Source organism: Diadema setosum, chromosome 15 (assembly GCF_964275005.1).
Source record: "Diadema setosum chromosome 15, eeDiaSeto1, whole genome shotgun sequence".
In the NCBI taxonomy this organism is placed as follows: domain Eukaryota; kingdom Metazoa; phylum Echinodermata; class Echinoidea; order Diadematoida; family Diadematidae; genus Diadema; species Diadema setosum.
The window spans coordinates 31,231,371-31,250,707 of NC_092699.1; the positions used below are offsets into that span (position 1 = coordinate 31,231,371).

At 37.1% G+C, this 19,337-nt stretch overlaps 1 protein-coding gene across 1 annotated transcript in view; it reads left to right on the top strand.

Moving 5' to 3' along the window:
* Positions 1-8,464: 8,464 nt before the first annotated feature.
* The window catches only part of LOC140238672 (ATP-dependent translocase ABCB1-like), a 33,262-nt gene continuing 22,389 nt past the window's right edge, over positions 8,465-19,337 (top strand). Inside the window, exons 1-7 of the mRNA XM_072318573.1 lie at positions 8,465-8,649; positions 9,687-9,735; positions 10,891-11,175; positions 11,843-11,976; positions 13,127-13,203; positions 14,827-14,921; positions 17,602-17,726. Of these exons, the coding sequence (XP_072174674.1) occupies positions 8,465-8,649; positions 9,687-9,735; positions 10,891-11,175; positions 11,843-11,976; positions 13,127-13,203; positions 14,827-14,921; positions 17,602-17,726 (950 nt within the window). The remainder of the gene's footprint in view (positions 8,650-9,686; positions 9,736-10,890; positions 11,176-11,842; positions 11,977-13,126; positions 13,204-14,826; positions 14,922-17,601; positions 17,727-19,337) is intronic.

The following is a 19,337-nucleotide window of genomic DNA, read 5'->3' on the forward strand; positions in this document are numbered from 1 at the left end:
AGCATGCATTCATAATGGAAAATAGTTGACATAATAATCTATCCCCAGGCATTATCATGCCAACATGTACTTATATACATGTACTATATCTTTGTGAGACGTAGATATAAAATGTCTCAGGTTTTCGATTATAGTTATAATTTCGAGGAAATTTCTTTAATTTTTATCATAATAAAAACATTATACGTAAACTTGAGGCTATTAGATTTTCATCCACTTACCTCTGTTCCTGTGAAAAAATGCAAGTGTCAACCTCAATGTCATCCACGAATCGCACGTACTCGGGCGGCCAGTGGAAAAAAAAAAAAAAACACCGGTCACACGCGCCAAGGGCCATGGCATGCAGTGCCAATATAATAATAGCTCGCACAAATTGATACATAACATTTGTGTTTGTGTGCATGGGGACGATCCGATGGTTCATACAACAAAAGGGTTTCGTACAATTATTTTTAACATTGTTAAACGTACTCTTCCACATTTACGTAGCATAATAATGTGTCTTTATATTTATTTGGATTGTTATCTTGAGAATTGCTAAAAACCGTTATTATGAAAAATTGGACCTTTCAGAATTTGGGGGGGTGCGTACGCACCCGACGCACCCCCCCTGGCTACGGGCCTGTGCAGTAATGCAGCCCGCTTTGCGTGATACCACCCTAAATTATACCACATTGTAAGTCCTACAAGTTTGTGTGAACGTCGTCAGTGGTATACCTACTTGAGCTTAAATTCATTAAAAAGCTTCTGCGAACATTTTTATGACTTCGTTAAAGGACAAGTTCACCTTCATTAACATAAGGATTGAGAGAATGTAGCAATATTAGTAGAACACATCATTGAAAGTTTGAGGAAAATCAGACAATCCGTTCAAAAGTTATGAATTTTTGAACTTTTTGTGCATTCACCGCTGGATGAGAAGACTACTGCAGTGTATGATGTCACATGCGTACAACAATAAAGGAAAATATAAAGAGAATTTCACAAAATGTCATCTTTTGAAAAAAGTACACATTCCCTTGACTCGTTACTGACATATATGGGTCATATTATTCCTATTGCCTTTAGAAAGAGGCAAGTCAAGTGCTCTTTTATTATGCGAAAAAAAGTTAAAATATGTTGAATTTTCTTTACATTTTCTGTATACTGTTGTACTCATAATCACGACCCTTAGTAGTCTCCTCATCCAGCGGTTCCAACACAAAAGTTTAAAAAATTCATAACGTTTGCATCTATTGTCCAATTTTCTTCAAACTTTCACTGATGTGTTCTACTAATATTGCTGCATTCTCGATCCTTATGCCAATGAAGGTGAACTTGTTCTTTAAATTAGTTAAATGTACACACATTATATCCTCTCCTATACAGGGCTCTCTCACTGAGAGGTCGATGTTAACACAAATAAATTTGAACATGAATAGATGTAAAATCAAGCGTGAACACACACATGCACACACACACGCATACAAGTGCTTTGGTTAGCAATGGAATAAGAATTACGTAAAATCCGACTTCATTTAGGAATTTGCCATAGATTTGTAGCAAAATGTCCTACGATAATCCCTTGTGTAATGACTTTCAAATCCAAATCCAGGCTGCAATGGGGGGGGGGGGATATCAGGTGATCCGTAATTATATTGATACGCCCTTTAAAATATAGTCAGCGAGAAATGCCTGCACAGACAATGACAGACATACAAAACGACATAGGCCGAGTGTGCATGCCATAACATGTGATTTGTGAAAAGTAAAAGCGTGAGACGCAAAATTTGTAATCGTTGATCACGCAAGACACTTGTGACGCACGGTTAATTTACTTTCATACCATTAAAATCATATCGGTGATTCAACACTTCCATTAAAAAAAAAATAATGCGAAGGACACGATGCGAATAAACACGCAATTCGCGACGATACTGCACAAACAACTCCTGGTGTATACAAAATATATATACACATAATACATAGGGCTCGATACTAGCGGTATTATAGCCCTGTGGGCCGAAGCCACTAAAGACTATCAATGTTCAGCCACCAAATTTCCAAAAACGGCGAACTTTGGATGGCCCGATCGGGCAGCTAAAATTCAAAGTAAATCTTTATAATTTCCTTTTGTCTCTGGCAAATATCGGCTACAGTTGAAGAGCTTGCTTCCATAAAAGGCGCTAAATCCATTGAAAATGATGGATTTAGCGCCTTTTGGAAGCAAGCTCTTTATCTATACTTTCGGGCCTCCGAAATTTTATATTCACAGATTTTAGTGGCCCGAGCGGGCCAACGAAGAAAAAAAGTTTGTGTCGGATCCTGCATATGAAATGAAAAGCGTGTATGGAGACAGAGAGTACGTAGTGACAGTGGACTAACAGACCAGGGCCCCGTTGCTAGAAACTTTGCGTTTAAACGCAACTTGCAACTGATTGTCACTGGCCAATCAAAATCATTGTTGCATGCATGTCTTCTTAATAGGGCAGACCTGAGCCAATCAGAATGGTTGTTTCAAAATTAGCAATTATTTGCAATTGATTGCAACTTTCTTGCAACGGGGCCATGACCAGTTGATGATGGGTTAAAGACAGGAATTATGCCATACTGGTGACGGAGCAAATACTATAAGAATAAAGTACCCGAGAGTCCTTGATTCCTTCTATCTGCTATATGCTGAAATAAATCACTCGGGAAGATTATTTGACAGGTCACATTTTGTTTCGATCTAGAGTTTCCATCCTCATGAATTATAATAGTAGATACGTTTCTCACAGAGGCAAAGCATTCTAGGTTACGTGCAGTAAACTTGTCAAGCAATGTTTCGGGCAACCACCTAACGCGAGTGTTCGATTGTTCAGTGGATGTTATACGCTCGCAACACTCTGAGGCGATTTATCTCTTCCGGTACAATAACAATCTCCACGAATTATTTCACGTGATGCTGCGGGTAACGTACGCACATTACTGTAGAGTGAAAAACAAAAAGGTTTAATGGAATGTTTCAAATTTTGTTTGGGACAGGATGATCATGTTTTATGTGCACTGTCGGCGGATTTTCTCCATTAGAGCTAACGCGGCTGATACACGGTGTTCCTGTTTCGTAAATCATTAACGGACTAGATGGTTCACCGCTCATTAATCTCCTAAGCCTGCTCGCGTTTTAAAATGCAATGTCACTAAATGTTCAAGCATGACTTATATGGCATAAAGCTAACAAGATGATAATGATTTCATTTGAACCAACCCTATAATGACAAAATCTGCTTCTTAGCAATTGACTTCGCATCTGCATCTATACTTGGTTCGTTTTTCTCTCTTTAATTTTTCTCGCATCCCCCTACAACAAGTACAAGATGAAAATTGCCTCACGAGAAAGATGCAGTTTCGCACTGTTTACAAGTTCTTCAATGGGTATAGGTAGAAATCAGTCCAAAACAAAACAAAAAAGGCCAGAATGATCTATGCAGAGTAGGACAAAATGAAAAGAGGGAATAAAAGTTTCACATGAATTAATTCATATTTAAAGAGTAGTGCTGTTATTTTTACAACCACATATCCATGTCTTCCATTGCATTGCACACAACATCTAAACAAGAAATTACCGCAAATTATATTGATATTTTTTGTGCTTGATAATTCGTCACTTAGAAACCTTTCATCTCCTATTTGGTCTAAAGTATACATTCTTCGTAATTACATTCTTGCAGCAACAAAATCTGAATGCGGAAGCAATACAAGTTGTTGTTGTTTTTTTTTTTCAGAAACTTCCACCATCATGACCAATTCATTTGGTCAGAAAGAGTACTCTATCAACATGATTAAAGGGATGGTATAGAGAGACACTTTCGAAACAACTTATGAAATGTTACAGAGCAAACAATTCTGAAAGGTATTCAAAGTTGATTCGATAAAAATCGGTTTCGAAATGGCTGAGATATCAAAAAAAAAAAAACAAAGTAAAGAAAAAAAAAAACATCCTAAAAGGCGAGCCCAACCTTTTATTAGGATCCCTTTGTTGTGGATATCTCAGCCATTTCAAAACCAATTTTCATCAAAATAAAGTTGGAAACCTGAAGCCTCATCTCAACTGAATCTATACAATCCCTTTAAAGTCTACTTTAATTGAAATTGCATTCTAACAAGCAATGAAGACAAAGAAATCTAGATGAACAGTTAGACAGACAGAGAGAGTTCTGATTAGATATATTAGATTAAAACAAATTAGATAGTCTCATTTATTCCTTTAAAAAATGATATTTTGATCGTTTGCATTTTAACATTAAGGTAATCCTACCAGATGTGTAGATTTTTTTTTTCATTTTTTACCGTTCCATTATGTCAAAAATGTGTGTTGTGATGTATGTTTATGTATTTATGTTTATGTGTAAGGCAGGGCTCTCTAGACAGGACCTTTCCAGGTCTTAAAGAGACCACCCCGGTGAAATAAAACTGAAATTAAAGAAATAATTAAATTAATTATTTAATTTACTTGATAGCTAGCTAAAACTAGCTTCAGTTAGCTACATAAATAGGAGATAGATTGGTATACTAGACAGATAGACAGCTACACTCTAAAAACACAAATGTTGAATTAGCATTTAAAAGAGCCGAGGAGTGACAACATTTTCAAAGTGTTGGTTTTACTGCTAGATTTAACATTTAAAATGTTATCTTAAAAGTTAGATGCAACACTTCAAAAATGCTGTCACTCCTCGGCCCTTTGAAATGTTGATTCAACATTTGCGTTTTTAGAGTGTAGATGGACGGAGAGATGGATGGGAATGGATACATAGATTGGTAGATCGGTATATTAATATATATCTAGTAATTTTTGATTGAAACAAAGAAAGGGAAAACTGGCCAGAAACAAATGATAAATTGTGACAAAAGTTGTCAGTATATATATATATATATATATATATATATATATATAAAGTTATACACTCATGCGGAGAGAGAGAGAGACAGAGACAGAGACAGACAGACAGACAGACAGAATAAGGAGAGAGATATTATTAGCAAGACTTCAAGAAAGAGAAAAGAACAACTGCAGAAGCCGATTTCTTCGAAGAATTCTATGGGCATGGACTAAATCCGATGGGCTGCAGCGGTCCACCCAACAAATAACGTCGTATGAAGACAAGCACGTCACCAGCGATTGCTACATAGTGTAATTATGGAGAAAGATTATCGTCTGTCCAAAGTCCGAAGTGCAGGGCATTCAAAAGCTTCTATTTCTTATCCGTGAAGCTGTCAAATACGATTTAACCCTTTGTGTGTCGCGTTTATATCCTGTCCATTGGTTTTATGTGTAAACTCTGTGCACAGTTTCTCTCATTGGCACAAAAAGAGTTAATAGACTGTTGTGGTCAGAGAGTATACGTCATTCGTAGCTGCGGCTTAATTTCTATCGTATATTGGTAGTACGTCCTTATTCCTTATTACTCTCGCCAAATTTTTGACTCGTGAAAATAATGAGTATCCGTTCACACCAGATACAATCTTTATTATTTCCTGCGATTATTCTTCCCTCCTGAAAAAAAAAAACAAGTCGCCACCTTAATCATGATGATTATAATGATGTGCTAAACCGGTGCGTGCGTACGTGTAACAAAGTCAACAAAATATAGCTAACACGTATGCACACGTATATGAGATTTCAAAGACTATGCATGTGCGATGACAAGTTTATACTCATTGATTGTTGGAACATTAACAAATATCTTACATCAACTTTTATGACAAATACGTTCAGGGGAAGAACACCATTCGTAACGCAGTACATAATCCAAAATAAACTAAAAGTAACACTTTAACCTACATACTATGAAACTATTTCTTGTTGATCTGGCGTGTTCCTTTTATACGTATTGGTTACCATGGGTTTTGCGCTTTTATTTTCACGTATTCCTGCTGGCAATCAATGAGGCGGTTGAGGGTATTTAATCTTGCAGTAAAGAAACGAGATATTTAAGAAATGATCGCAACGAGGTGAGAGTAAGATGTGAATTGCCTTCAAGATCTACTTTAATTTTGCAATATCGCTTAATACGCATAAAGCGAAAGTATTCATAGAATGCATTATTTGCTCGTATAATGTTTGTGCACTCATAAAAATACTTACCATTCCTTTCTTTTTCTTTACTTATGTCATACAAACCAAATAAGAAAATAGTGTTCGCATCGAAAAAACTAAGAAAGAATATATACGAATGAAGTGGTGTTTTTATTTTCAAAATCTCTTGAAAATTTCATTTTTAGTGACATTCAATCACCTTTACATAAACTATGTTCCACCCTCGGTGATAGGAATATTGAATTTCTAAGCCACAGTCGTAGCTCGGTAGTATCAATATACTATATAATATATCAATATATTATATCAATATAACAATTATGTTTAATTACAACTGCAACCATCTACCCAAAATATTTTATTCTTTATTTCACTGTAACAGCCACGTACATAATTATCCCACGAGACAATCTAAAGAATTTCATCTTCCCTTAGTGAGAACTGTACACACTCAAAATACATTTGTTTATACCGGACCCAGATTTTGGAATAGCTTAGATAATGATCTAAAAGAATCTGTGAAGTTAATTACATTTAAGTATAAACTCAAAAAATATTTGTTTTCTAAACATACCAGTTAATTCTGTTCAATGAAAAAACCCATCATGTTTCACTTTTCCTTGAGATTTTGTAGTGTGTCCACAGACCTTTTCCATCCCTCTCCTTTTCCCTCTCCTTTTCCTTCTCTATTCTTCCCTGCTCCTTTTTCCTCGTTCTTCGTTGTCCAGTATCTGTTTGAGTGCATTTCCTCAAGTTCTGTTATTTCTGTGTTTTGTGTTTTGTTGTTGTTGTCGTCGTTATGTTTTTTTTTGTGGCTGATTGCATATCTTCCTTTCCGTTCAATTTTCCTGGCATACCTGGCCCCATAGTGTCTGTGCCACAAATGTGATAAAATATGTTACATAGTTTATACGTTTGCATTCTAAAAATCCTTGTGTATTGTTCATAGTATCAGCATCGATCAATGAGTAAAATGTACAATAGTATATAGAAGAATTTAAAATGAATATGTTTTATTGGTATAACAAATTGGTGCTGTCGTTGTTTTGTTCCAGTGTTCCACGTCTTACAAGCTTGGCTTTTTTAGTGGAACACTGTTTTCCATCATTGTGATTATTTACTATTTTTGTTGCCATGGCAAAGTGCATTGTTTCTTTTTTACGACATCATTCGTGTATACACTTTATATTGTATTAAAAAAAAAAAAAAAAACCTTTATCAGACGAGTGTAAGAGAAATGAAAAAAAATTGTATCACTTTGGATCATGTCAACTTTTTCCTTATTTTTCTTTTTGATGATGGAAAATAAATAAACTATTGAATTGAATTGAATTGAATATACAGAGAGTTATACGGGGATTCAAACAAAATGCAGTTTCAAAGACGGAATCCCCGTGTAGCAAATATTACCTTGCGCAACACACTCAATATGTTATCTCGCGATAAGATTTCTCGAATGACGGTTGTTTGCACAGATTAGTTACGAAACTCAACTCTAGTTCGTACCTGTGGCTAAACGAGAACCGTTTATTAATCCAAGTGGAAAAGACAAATTCTGTGAGAGCGATTGTTGACAGAAATACACTTTTAAGGGGAATGATATCTAAATCTAAATCTGGATTGAGTGAATGCAGCAATATAGTAATGTATATGTTTTCCCCTCTCTGCAGAGGTACCTTCATAATCATATGAATGAATACACATTATACAGGCGTAGAATAATAAGCCATATGCATTGGTTTAATAGCCTTAGTGTATGATTTTAAAAAGTAATCAGTGATTTGGTGCTATTGCGTATGCATGTCTTTGGAACAAATTTATCATGTAGGCCTAATACATGCTTATAGACCTCATGTTGAATGCGAAATACAAATTAGGCTAATGTTCATTGCATTTGGACTCTTTGTTCATCATCGATAATCAGTAACTTCTCATCGTATCAAAAAGGAAACGAAATGTATGCAATGATATTTTATCAAAATATTCTGTTTCCGAACAAAATGCACAATAATCTTATCCATCATCACGAACATTATACGTGGACTCACAGCCTAGTAAAAAATGTATGTGTGTGTAAGTATGTGTGTGTGTGTGTGTGTGTGTGTGTGTGTGCTGTATCAGTGAGTGTGCGTATTTCATATTTAGCAGTTCTCTAGAATTTGGGTCTTTATTTTAATACCCAACAGTCTCCCTCCCAAAGAAGAAATAAAACTAATTACATATAAAAGTAAATGAATACATAGATAAATGAAATGAGGAATTAATGATAAAAAGGAATAAAAGCAACAGCCCGTACCCTGAGGTATCTCTAGATTAAAAGAGTGAATTAACAATGACACCGCTAACGGTTTGCACAATTTGAATTTTCCTTTCAGTTCCACGACTGTCAAGAATTCGACAAAGATGGGTCCCGAGGATTCGAATGACCTCGAAACGGACCGGATGGACGTCGACTTCAAGCCGTCGTCGAAAGAGACCAATGATTTCGTGATGGACGAAATGGGTCCCCAGCCTGTGGAAGGAGGGGACGCCAGTGGGAACGCGGTGGATAAGTACAATGATAAGGGAACGGAGAGCAGCAGTGATACGTAAGTTGCTCACACGAATTTCATTTTTTCTTTAATAAATTGGGTACTCAGTAATTCAATTAGCGCAGTAAAACGTTTCCAATAATGATGCATATTGGGGGATTTATTACATAGTCAATTTCTAATTTCTGAAAAGACTCCTTTAAGCTATTTAGTGCATTTAGGCAGCACTACTGAAGTTATTTCGTAGTTTTGTTACGTAGAAAAGGATTTTGCAATTACGGTTTTGGTTAACACTTCAGACAATGACACCAACTCTAAATTCTTCTCTTTAGAAACTTTATCTTTTCTATTTGCCTTTGAATGGGTCTGATGAATTTACTGTGCACATTCGGTATTATTGGATCACAATTCATAGTATTAAATGAAATAGAATGAGATGAATTGCTTGGGACGGACCAGAACAAAATAAGTTATTCTTTTTCTATTGAAGATGTTGCTGTTACCCCCCCCCCCCCCCCCAGTGCTCCCCTCTCGGAGTCGGGAGGGACAAGAAGAGTTAATTGCAGAAAACCGGACATTATACGTATGTTGCCCGCAAGAGGGCGCTGCAGTTAACTTACTTATCTTTTTATCTATTTATTCATATATTTTTCTGCCCTGAGAAGATTATGTACATGCGCTTAACCGAATAATCACAAACATCGTCAAAAATACAACTTGGGCTATCTAACAAGAGGGAGAGAGAGAGAGAGAGAGAGAGGATAAAGTTTATAACAAAAATAATAAATCGGCGCTGTTATAACACGTAAGTGCTTAGGTTTCATCATTTTGCAAGCTAAAGGGGTATCAAAAACATAAAAAGAGCGAGGAAAACACGCAAACTGGATGCAAACATAAATGTCGTTATTATACTTCCACCGAGAAAATGATTTCTGTCGCTTGCAATTGTTGATACCAAAGAAACATCTGTTTTATTTAAACTGAATATTTGAATTTTATCCCTCTGCTGAATTTATTATATTTCAAATGACTGTAAAGGTATTACAATAATATGCATCCGTGAGTAATGTTTCTATCCTTTTCCCCCTATACAGAGACGATGAAAAGAAAGTAGATCCACCCAAAATATCTTTTGCAAGAATGGTAAGTCACGACAATGATGTATTGAGCAAGTAACGTGCTTCATTTCACTTGTTAAAGTCATCATTTACCATTCGTAGATGAAACAAAACCCCAGCATTAGCATAGTGCTTCATATTAGTTCTAAAATGTGAGTTAGGGATAGAAACAACCAATGTAAAGATGTGAACCGGTATAATCAATGTTAAGTATTGTTAGTTATACAAAATGTGAACAATAGTTACAATAAAAATGTTTCCAGACTAAACCGTGTACACGGTTTAATCTGGAAACATTTTTATTACAACTATGAGAAAAATGCGATATCTCCTTTTATTTTAGGCTTTATTGCAAAATTTTGTATGGTAGGATCTTTGGTGATACAACTGACCTACACATATGCATCAAAAATGATATCTTGAACATTCTTTAAATCACTGCTCCCAAAGGTAAACATTCTAGACAGATGATTATTAAATGATGCTAGTGCTTGACTTATTGTCACTAAGTCAAGCATTTGCACCACACTACTACTAGGGTGCCTGTATACCGTCGGGCGCGCGTGGAGTACTCATAACTTATTTGTATGATACACTCAATGAATTATTGAATTACTGAAGAAATGATACAGCAGCAGTAGGGCAAAAGAAGCGCGTTTCACCTCTAACAGATTTCTACTGTGCTTTTCATGGAACAATGTATTCAGTACAGTTTCAGAAATGAAATAAAATTGTAACAAAAAGGTAATCCTTGCTCATGTCAAGCAAATAAAGCAACTCAAACAAACAATACCTTTACGTGGATACTTTTATATGCATACAAAATGACATACATGAGTTTATGTACGTTACGGTATTCGTAAACACATTTTTTGAATAATGTCTATAATTCAAGTAAATAAATGCTAGATATCCAGACACGAATAAAAGATAAAGAGAGCAGGTCCGCCCTTCCCCTTTCAACGCACACACACACACACACACACACACACACGCACACACACAGACAGCTATTTACACCTATAGGTTTAAACAGATATTATGAAGAACGGACGATGGCGGGGGAGGGGGCGCCAGAACATGTTCACAATAGGCGAGATTCGAATTTCTGTCAAAATGTCTAGAACTTTCCCCGCTCTGTGAAGTAATTTCAACCCCTTTGTTGTGACTGTACGTTAAGTTCCGCTATACCACCTCACTCGATGGCCTCCTTCTGCTCATCGGGTCCATTGCTGCCGTCGGACACGGTTCGGCAATGCCGCTGCTCAACGTCGTCTTCGCAAGCATGGTCGATGAGTTCATCGAATACGACAGGAACGACACGGGCCTGTTCAACTCGACGCTGCCTCCACCAACGTTCCCACCGGACTACGACCCGGCCAAGGAGTTCGACGATGCCATGCAAGACTACGCGCTCATATTCGCCTACATAGGGTTCGCTACCATGTTTCTAGCATACCTAGAGGTAGGCGAACCTTTCGCAAAATAATAATGGTGCCATGATTTATGTGTTTTCATAGTTTTGACAAGGAGGATTTGAGTGTGCATGCTACAGTAGGACTCTTGTATCCTGAACTAGTGTGTTCCGTAACATGAAGGAAATGTAAGACATGAACATAATCATCACTGACATCATTTTAAACATGTTTGTTCATTTACGTAAACATGACGGGGATATCTTGAAACAAATCGTTAGTTTTCAAAATGTAAATTACGTGTGAGAGTGTCAAGACCCGTAAAAAAATGATCATGCATGTATGATCTTCATCTATGTTTATTTCTAACCGCACTCATGTCCTATATTGGCATGTAGGACCTAATCCCCCAATATACATGTAGCTGCAATTCAAATTCGATGATTCAATATAATATAACAACAATCGTTTATAATTCGAGGGCGTTCGAAGAGCCGAAGAGGATACGGTACCGCCGTGGAAGAAAATGAGTTTGTTTGTGCTACCCATTTCACAACATCAGATTCTTTAAACTATGGCAGGTTTTTGTTTGTTGATATCAGACAGTCATTGTACTCTCCCCAAGTCAAACCACTACTTCTAGACCCACGAAATTATCTTAATGTATTTATTTCTCTGATTGTACCTCTCTTTTTTTTTTTTTTTCTCCTGCGGCAGTCTTCACTCTGGAATCTCTCGTGTGAGCGGCAAATTTTCAAAATTCGAGGAGCGTTTTTCGACGCGATCCTTCATCAGGAGATCAAGTGGTTTGACGTTCATAAAAGCGGCGAACTTACATCACGCTTAGCTGAGTGAGTGAGACATCAGAGGATTGGGCGGATTCTTCAATAGCTAATATTTAGTTATTTCCATCAAAAGTAGTACATGATACAGGGGGCGCTGTGGCATAGTGGATAAGACTCCCCACTCCGAATTGAAGGACCCAAGTTCGATTCCCGCCTAGTGCTTAGGTCCTTGGACAAGATGTTTTTACCCACAATGTCCCTCTCAACCCAGGTGCGAGTACCTGGCAACACTAGGGTAACAATAATAGCAGGGCCCTCTGGTAGAGCAGTGGAAACACTGAAGAGGCTACCCTGGGTAAAGCTTGTAAAACGTTGATCACTCGAAAAAAAAACCCACACCAATACAATATAACTTGATCATTAAGATTACTGAAAGTGATATAATTGATGCTAATGGAACAAAGATTCTTTAGCACAAACAAAATGTATGACACAAACTTAAAATAGTACACCAATTATACGATACAGACATTGCTCATTAACCCGTGAGGACGGACTGATTTTGCTACAACACACATTTCCCATATACACCTGGCCGAGTAGACTCGGACTCGCAACAACACACATTTCCCATATACACCTGCCCGAGTAGATTCGGACTCGTCCTCAACCAATGTCAGCGGGTTCAACCTGAGTGTAACGCTAGAGAACAAATCACACAATAAAATTCGCAAACCTCATGTTCTGGTAGATACCACCCTACCTCTTCGGTTAGCCTCTTTTGTCATTGTAGTTTGTTCTAATCGTTCCTTAGTTTTTAACTTACACCGCGTGGAAGAGAATAGTCTGACTATTATCTCTGCCAAGGAGATTATGTTTGTTGCCGGTATTGACATGTCTGTTCATAGTGTTTGACTATATTTCATGTCTGTTCGTTCGTTCGTTCGTTTGTTTGTTTGTTTGTTTGTTTGCAAAATAACTTATAAACTTTTGAACGGATTTGATTGAAAATTTTAGGATGAGTTGATAATGCCACATGAGTAGTTGTTAATCTTCGTAGTCATCCTGATCACTGTCTGAATATAAGATTTAGCATTATCATTATTACTTTTTATCTCCTTTTCTTTTTTCAGGATGGAAATCGCAATAAGGGTGGAAATGATGTGCTCTCTAGTGTCCACTAGTTTCATTGTTTTGTTTGTTCTTTGATTTACAGCGATATGGAAAGAGTGAAAGAGGGCCTGGGAGACAAGATATCCATTACATTGCAGTATGTAGCCACTTTTGTTGCCAGTAAGTCTGATTTCTGAGACATTCTATCAAGTTCATCATTCCTTGCTTGCGTATCTTAAAGGAGAAATCCAGTCCAAATATAAGTTATTCTGATAAGAATGAGTAAAAAATTACGAGTTCAACGGTATAATTTTGATCAAAATCGGACGAAAAATAAAGAAGTTATGACATATTGAAGTTTCGCTATTTTGGGAGGAAACCATTCTTGAACAGTCAATATGAATAATATGCAAATTTCAAAGTGAGCATGTCATCCCCTCACAACCTTGAAAATTTCAGTACCCGTATTAAGGCGCAAATCCTAACACTAATCTGAAGTTATTCAACCAGGAATAACATCATGTTTCAGCAATGACAGAAACATGGAATTTTTAAGATCTTTTGTGTACTCGATCAATGGAAAATTGTGAGAGTACATGGTAAGCTCACTCATTTGCATATTCATATCCGCTGCTCAGCATAAGATTTTTTTTTTTTCAGAAAGTAACAAATCTTCAAGATGTCATAACTTTCTTATTTTTCATCCGAATTCAGTCACATTTTTACCATGGACCTTGTAAGATTTTACTCTCTTTTTTTATCTGACTAACTTATATTTGGACTAGATTTCCCCTATAACCCTGTGTGTGCTTTAAGTGATCATCAATTGGCATATAAGACCACATAGCTTTGTGCATACTGCCCTAAGTCTCTAGAACAGAAAAGGTTTAAGGAGAGTTAAACCTGTCTTTCATTAGATTACATTGGATTCTGTTTTGGTCTAGGTTTATTGTGCTACTTTGTTGCAGTGATATTATACACCTCTGAATCGTTAAATATTTCATTCATTCCCAAATATAGGCAATATATTTTAAGAATATGAACGTTTGTTTTCACAAGTCAGTTTCTGCATATTGACCTGCAGTAATTATGCTGCCGTGTGTACAAAGAAACTTGAACTGTGTTTCAGAACGAACCTCATTCTTCCAAATCATAAAGTGGTGATTCACAAAGATATCTTTTGTGAATTTTCTTTTATTTTTAATCCCAATGTGTCTATGATTTATAATAGACAAAGGTTTTCATTAACCATCATTCACCTTTATCATTTGTCTCTCACTGGCAATACCCCCTCCCCACCCTGTCTCTCTAAAAAACACAATATTTTTTTCTCTTAACATACATCTCTCTTTCATTTAATAGTGAAACCCATTCTTATACCTCTTTCTGTAAGTATGATTTGATATAAGATTTCGACCGAACTGTCAAAATAGTGGGAAGTTATTATCTTAGAAAGCGTGTTTTGCGTATGCTCTGTCTGGATTCGGATAAAAACCAACTTGTTCACTAAAGAAATGTATATTCTAGCTCTATCACTAGTTATGTATATCTTTCAGTAAAAATTATTTTATCTGCGCATCTCTCTTTCCATCTCTTCCTCCCTCTATCTATCTATTTTTGTATCTATCAATCAATCAATCAATCAATCAATCTATCTATCTATCTATCTATTAATCTATGTTTATCATCTCTCTGTTTATCTATCTATCTATCTATCTATCTATCTGTATGTCTGTCTATTTATCTATCTATCTATCTATCCATCTATCTATACTTGCATCTCTCTATCTATCTTTATTCAAGGTTTTGGAATCGCGTTTTGGAAGAGCTGGGAGATGACCCTTGTTCTCCTCTCCATGTCACCTCTCTTGGCCCTTGCAGGATCCTTTGTATCCATTGTGAGTATGGACGGTCGCTGCTTTAAATTACGGAGCTTTAGATTTTCACGACAGGGACGTTCAGACGGGAAAAAAAAAAAAAAAAAACCCAGCAGGGGTCGTATTCTGAAATCCTTCCTAGGAAGAAATTTCTTCCTAAGTCAGGATTTTTTCCTAAGTGGTATTCTGAAAATCTTCCTAAGTTTCTTCCTAAGTTTCTTCCTAAGTCAGAAACTTACGTTTCTGACTTAGGAAGAAACTTAGGAAGATTTTCAGAATACCACCCCTGGTCTGAGCATGAGCAGAATTGGGTACCGGACGCGATCTATTTATAGAGTTTTCACTACGCGCTCTGGGCTATTTTTACTCCCGCACAATAAACTTGCGACGTAGGGAGCTACATATTGTACTTGATGCACAGATCATAGTGGTGGCGCCATTTTACCTTGTATACCTTGAATCTCAGCGTAATCTAAGCTACTTTTCAGCACGACGCGACGCAGGGAAGAGGAGAATGTCCAGCTCAGGCGTCGTCTCAAACGTCGGCGCCGCAAATCTATAAAGCTCCCTATCATATTCCAGCCGGGACTTTATCACTCACTAAAAGTGGCAGTCATCTCATTGCCAAGATAAACGCCACTTTAACCCGTTGAGGACGAGTCCCGAGTATACTCGGGCAGAGGTCTATGGGAAGTGCGTATTGTAGCAAAATCAGCCCGTCCTCAACGGTTTAATAGCGCAGAATTATGAGTGCCATCATGAAATCGGAGTCATTTCCGCCTTCTATCCTTTTTAGGTCCGCTAAATCGACAAGGCGAGATCTCATAACCACACCTCGCCTTCTTACCTTCTCCAGACCTCAGATCTCGCTTTCTTCTTTTCTCGGATACAAAGAGGTCGAGATAGCGAGACCTCACATTTAGCCGTTAATATCTCGCCTCCTTCTTTTGTCAGACCAGAGAAGTTGAAACAATAAGGAGAGTTCGGATCTCTCCTTCTTGCCTTGTCGGACCTGAAAATTTTTCGAGAAGGCGGGGAAGTATCTCACGATCTTTGTGTCACTATTGTAGACTTAAAGGAAACCCAAACCCAAACAGATAGATGGATTGAATGAAAGCAGCAACGTTAGTAGAACACATCAGTGAAAGTTTGAGGAAAATCGGACAATCGATGCAAAACAGTGCAAAAGTTATGAATTTTTAAAGTTTTGGTGTTGGAACCTTTGGATGAGGAGAATACTAGAGGTTATGACGTCATGTGTGGACTGACAATTATATTAACAAAATATAAAGAGAATTCCACAAAAATTTTTCACGAAAATTACACATTCCATCAACTTGATATTGACATTTATTATGTTAAGCACTGTTAAAGGTAGGGAATCCCATTTGCATGCCTTAAATGAAGAGTTGTATAAGTACAGTGGTATGTTGAAGAGAGTATCATTTTAGAAACTCCTATAAAGTATTGAAAGTGGAAGGTAACATTTAGTACATTTTTATTGACCGTTAGATTTTGAATTGAATTTTTTTCGGGGCTCACCGTAACTTCCAGTACATTACTAGGCTACCTTTGCAGACCCATGCACTGCATGTGTGTCCATCATGTATATTTTGTGAAGAAAGTTCATCAAAACTCACAAACATTTCTATATACATTCTTGCCACACACTCTATATGTTATTACATCAGCTTTTATACTTTTAGATTTGTGTTTATAGATAAAAAAAAATACAGAAGACTGCAACAAAAAGGCTTAAGTGTGGCTGACACACAGAACTACTGAGTAGTTGAGTTTTGTGCATTATTCAAATTGTAGATAAATGTTGACTTCCAAATTTCTCAGCAGTGGCCTAAACAAGTCCCCTGAGGTTCATATTTAATGTTTTGCTGCATTTTGGGAGGTCTGTAAAAGGTATCCCCTACCTTTAAGGGTAGTAATTATTCCCCTTGCTTTCTGAAAGCGGTTAGTCAAGTGGTCTTTCATTATCATGGAAAATCGAATTATAAAATGTGAGTCACACTTTTAATAAGAATCGCTCTGTTTTAGATATATCACCCATTTTAATATAACATTTCATCAAATAAACATTGAACCCCGCTTGGAATTACATTCACTTGACATTTCATGCGAGGTTTCTCATTACGATGTATCTCACCAAAAATGTTAGAAACCTGAAGTATAGGTCTCAACCAAAACTATAAAGTCCCTTTGAAGGGATCGTAAAGTTTTGGTTGAGACCTAAGTTCAGCTTTCTAACATTTGTGTGTATGTGTGTGTGTGTGTGTGTGTGTGTGATAGTGAGAAACCTCTTACGAAATATGAAAGAGCATGTATTTCCAAGAGGGATTCAACGTTTCTTTGGTGAAAATTTGGTTTTGAAATGGCTGACATATCCAAAACAGAAAGGTGGGATCCATCTTTTATCAGGATCGCTTTGCTTTACTTTGTTTTTGGATTTCTTAGCCATTCCGAATCCGATTTCCTTCTTATAGACTTTGAATTCCTGTTAGAATGGTATGTTCTGTATTATTTCATAAGTGATTTCTCGGTATTTCTCAAAAAAAAAAAAAAAAGTTTAAAGTCCAATCCTCATCTCCACCAATAATATACTATTCCTTTAAATAGAAATGATGCCCGGTATCAAGATTATGCAATCTGTTATAATATAATCTGGTCTTTGCACATACATTGTATATAGAGGATGACGTCATTCGCCAAAAGGGAGCAACAAGCGTATGCCGATGCGGGCAGCGTGGCGGAGGAAGTGTTATCGTGCGTGAGGACCGTCATCGCCTTTGGCGGGGAGCAGAAAGAAGTGAAGAGGTGACTTGGGATGAGACTAATAGGAGAAGAGCTCTGTCAATGTTGTCTACTTTGATGCCTGATGCGTGGTTTCCGTCTCCTTGTCTGCATGAGAAAGGCTTTAAGTTTCACTCTACAACTCATGATGCTGATGGAAATTTTTAAAGTGAAATCATGAAGACGAGCAGTTGCAGGAACAAGAGCACTGATGATGAGAATAATGATAGTAATAACAATATCATCATCACTGCCATCATTATCATAATATCAAGGAATTTATGCGATGACTTCATCACTTTGACGTTACCATTGTCCTTACACAGCAGGGGCGGGGAATGACTATCAAATAAAATCTACACGTATAAGCAAATAAGACCTAAATGTCACTCAATATCAATTAGCAGGTCTTGCGCAATGCAGTTTCTACACCTTGATCTATTAGTCGGGTACCTGAGGGGGGGGGGGGGGTCACCGTGCATCCCCCCCCCCCCCAGGACTCCTCGAAACTTGCATTTTCAGGATCCTCATGACATACCAAAACATAATCAAGATGTTAACAGGAACGAAAAGTGGCTGTTCTAGGTGAAATTTAATGTATTCTATTGTTTTTCATAATTTCTTATGTATTTCTTTGTTTTTCAACTTTTTCAACTTTTACTTTTTCTTTGTTTTTCTATCAGAAATTGTCACTGACCACTTTTCTACCATAATTAGCACAAAATCAATCAATGAAAGTGATTAATTGTAAAAATAATCAGGTTTTCATGACTTTCATGACACAGCACCTGCTTTCCATAGGAAATGTACACAAACACACAAAATTGTGCCCGTTTTGGGACGACAGACTTCGCACAAGGTAGTATGCGGGGAAGTTGCAAATTTGGTCTCGAAAGTTGCGTGAGACTTGAACAAAACAAATTCAAGTAAGTTTCGAGGAGTCGGGGGGGGGGTGCACAGTGACACCCCCCCCCCCTTAGGTACCCTACTATGTAGGCCCTACATGTAAGCACATACATGTGTAGCACACCCTGTTGTCGTGGAAACAGAAGAAATACATTTATGTCAAACGCACCCACGAAGTTAAGTGACTGTCGGTTTATCAAAAAGAAAGATATGCATGGATAAATACTTAGTAAAGCATACCACCTCCTTAAAAATGAAATTATGTGAAAATTGATTTTATTTCATGCAACATTAACCCTTTAAGGACGAGGGGGGGGGATCCGGCCCCCCCCCCCCTCAAAGTTTCGCGCTATAAGTCTAACGGGCACAATTTTGTGCTTTTGTGTACATTTCCTATGGAAAACAGGTGCTCTGTCATGACGGTCATGAAAACCTGATTATTTTTACAATTAATCACTTTCATTGATTAGTTTTGTGCTAATTATGGTAGAAATGTGGTCAGTGACAATTTCCAATAGAAAAACAAAGAAAAAACAAAAGTTGAAAAAGTTGAAAAACAAAGAAATACATAAGAAATTATGAAAAACAATAGAATATATTAAATTTCACCTAGGACAGCCACTTTTCGTTCCTGTTAACATCTTGATTATGTTTTGGTATGTCATGAGGATCCTGAAAATGTAAGTTTCGAGGAGTCCTGGGGGGGGGGGGATGCATGGTGACCCCCCC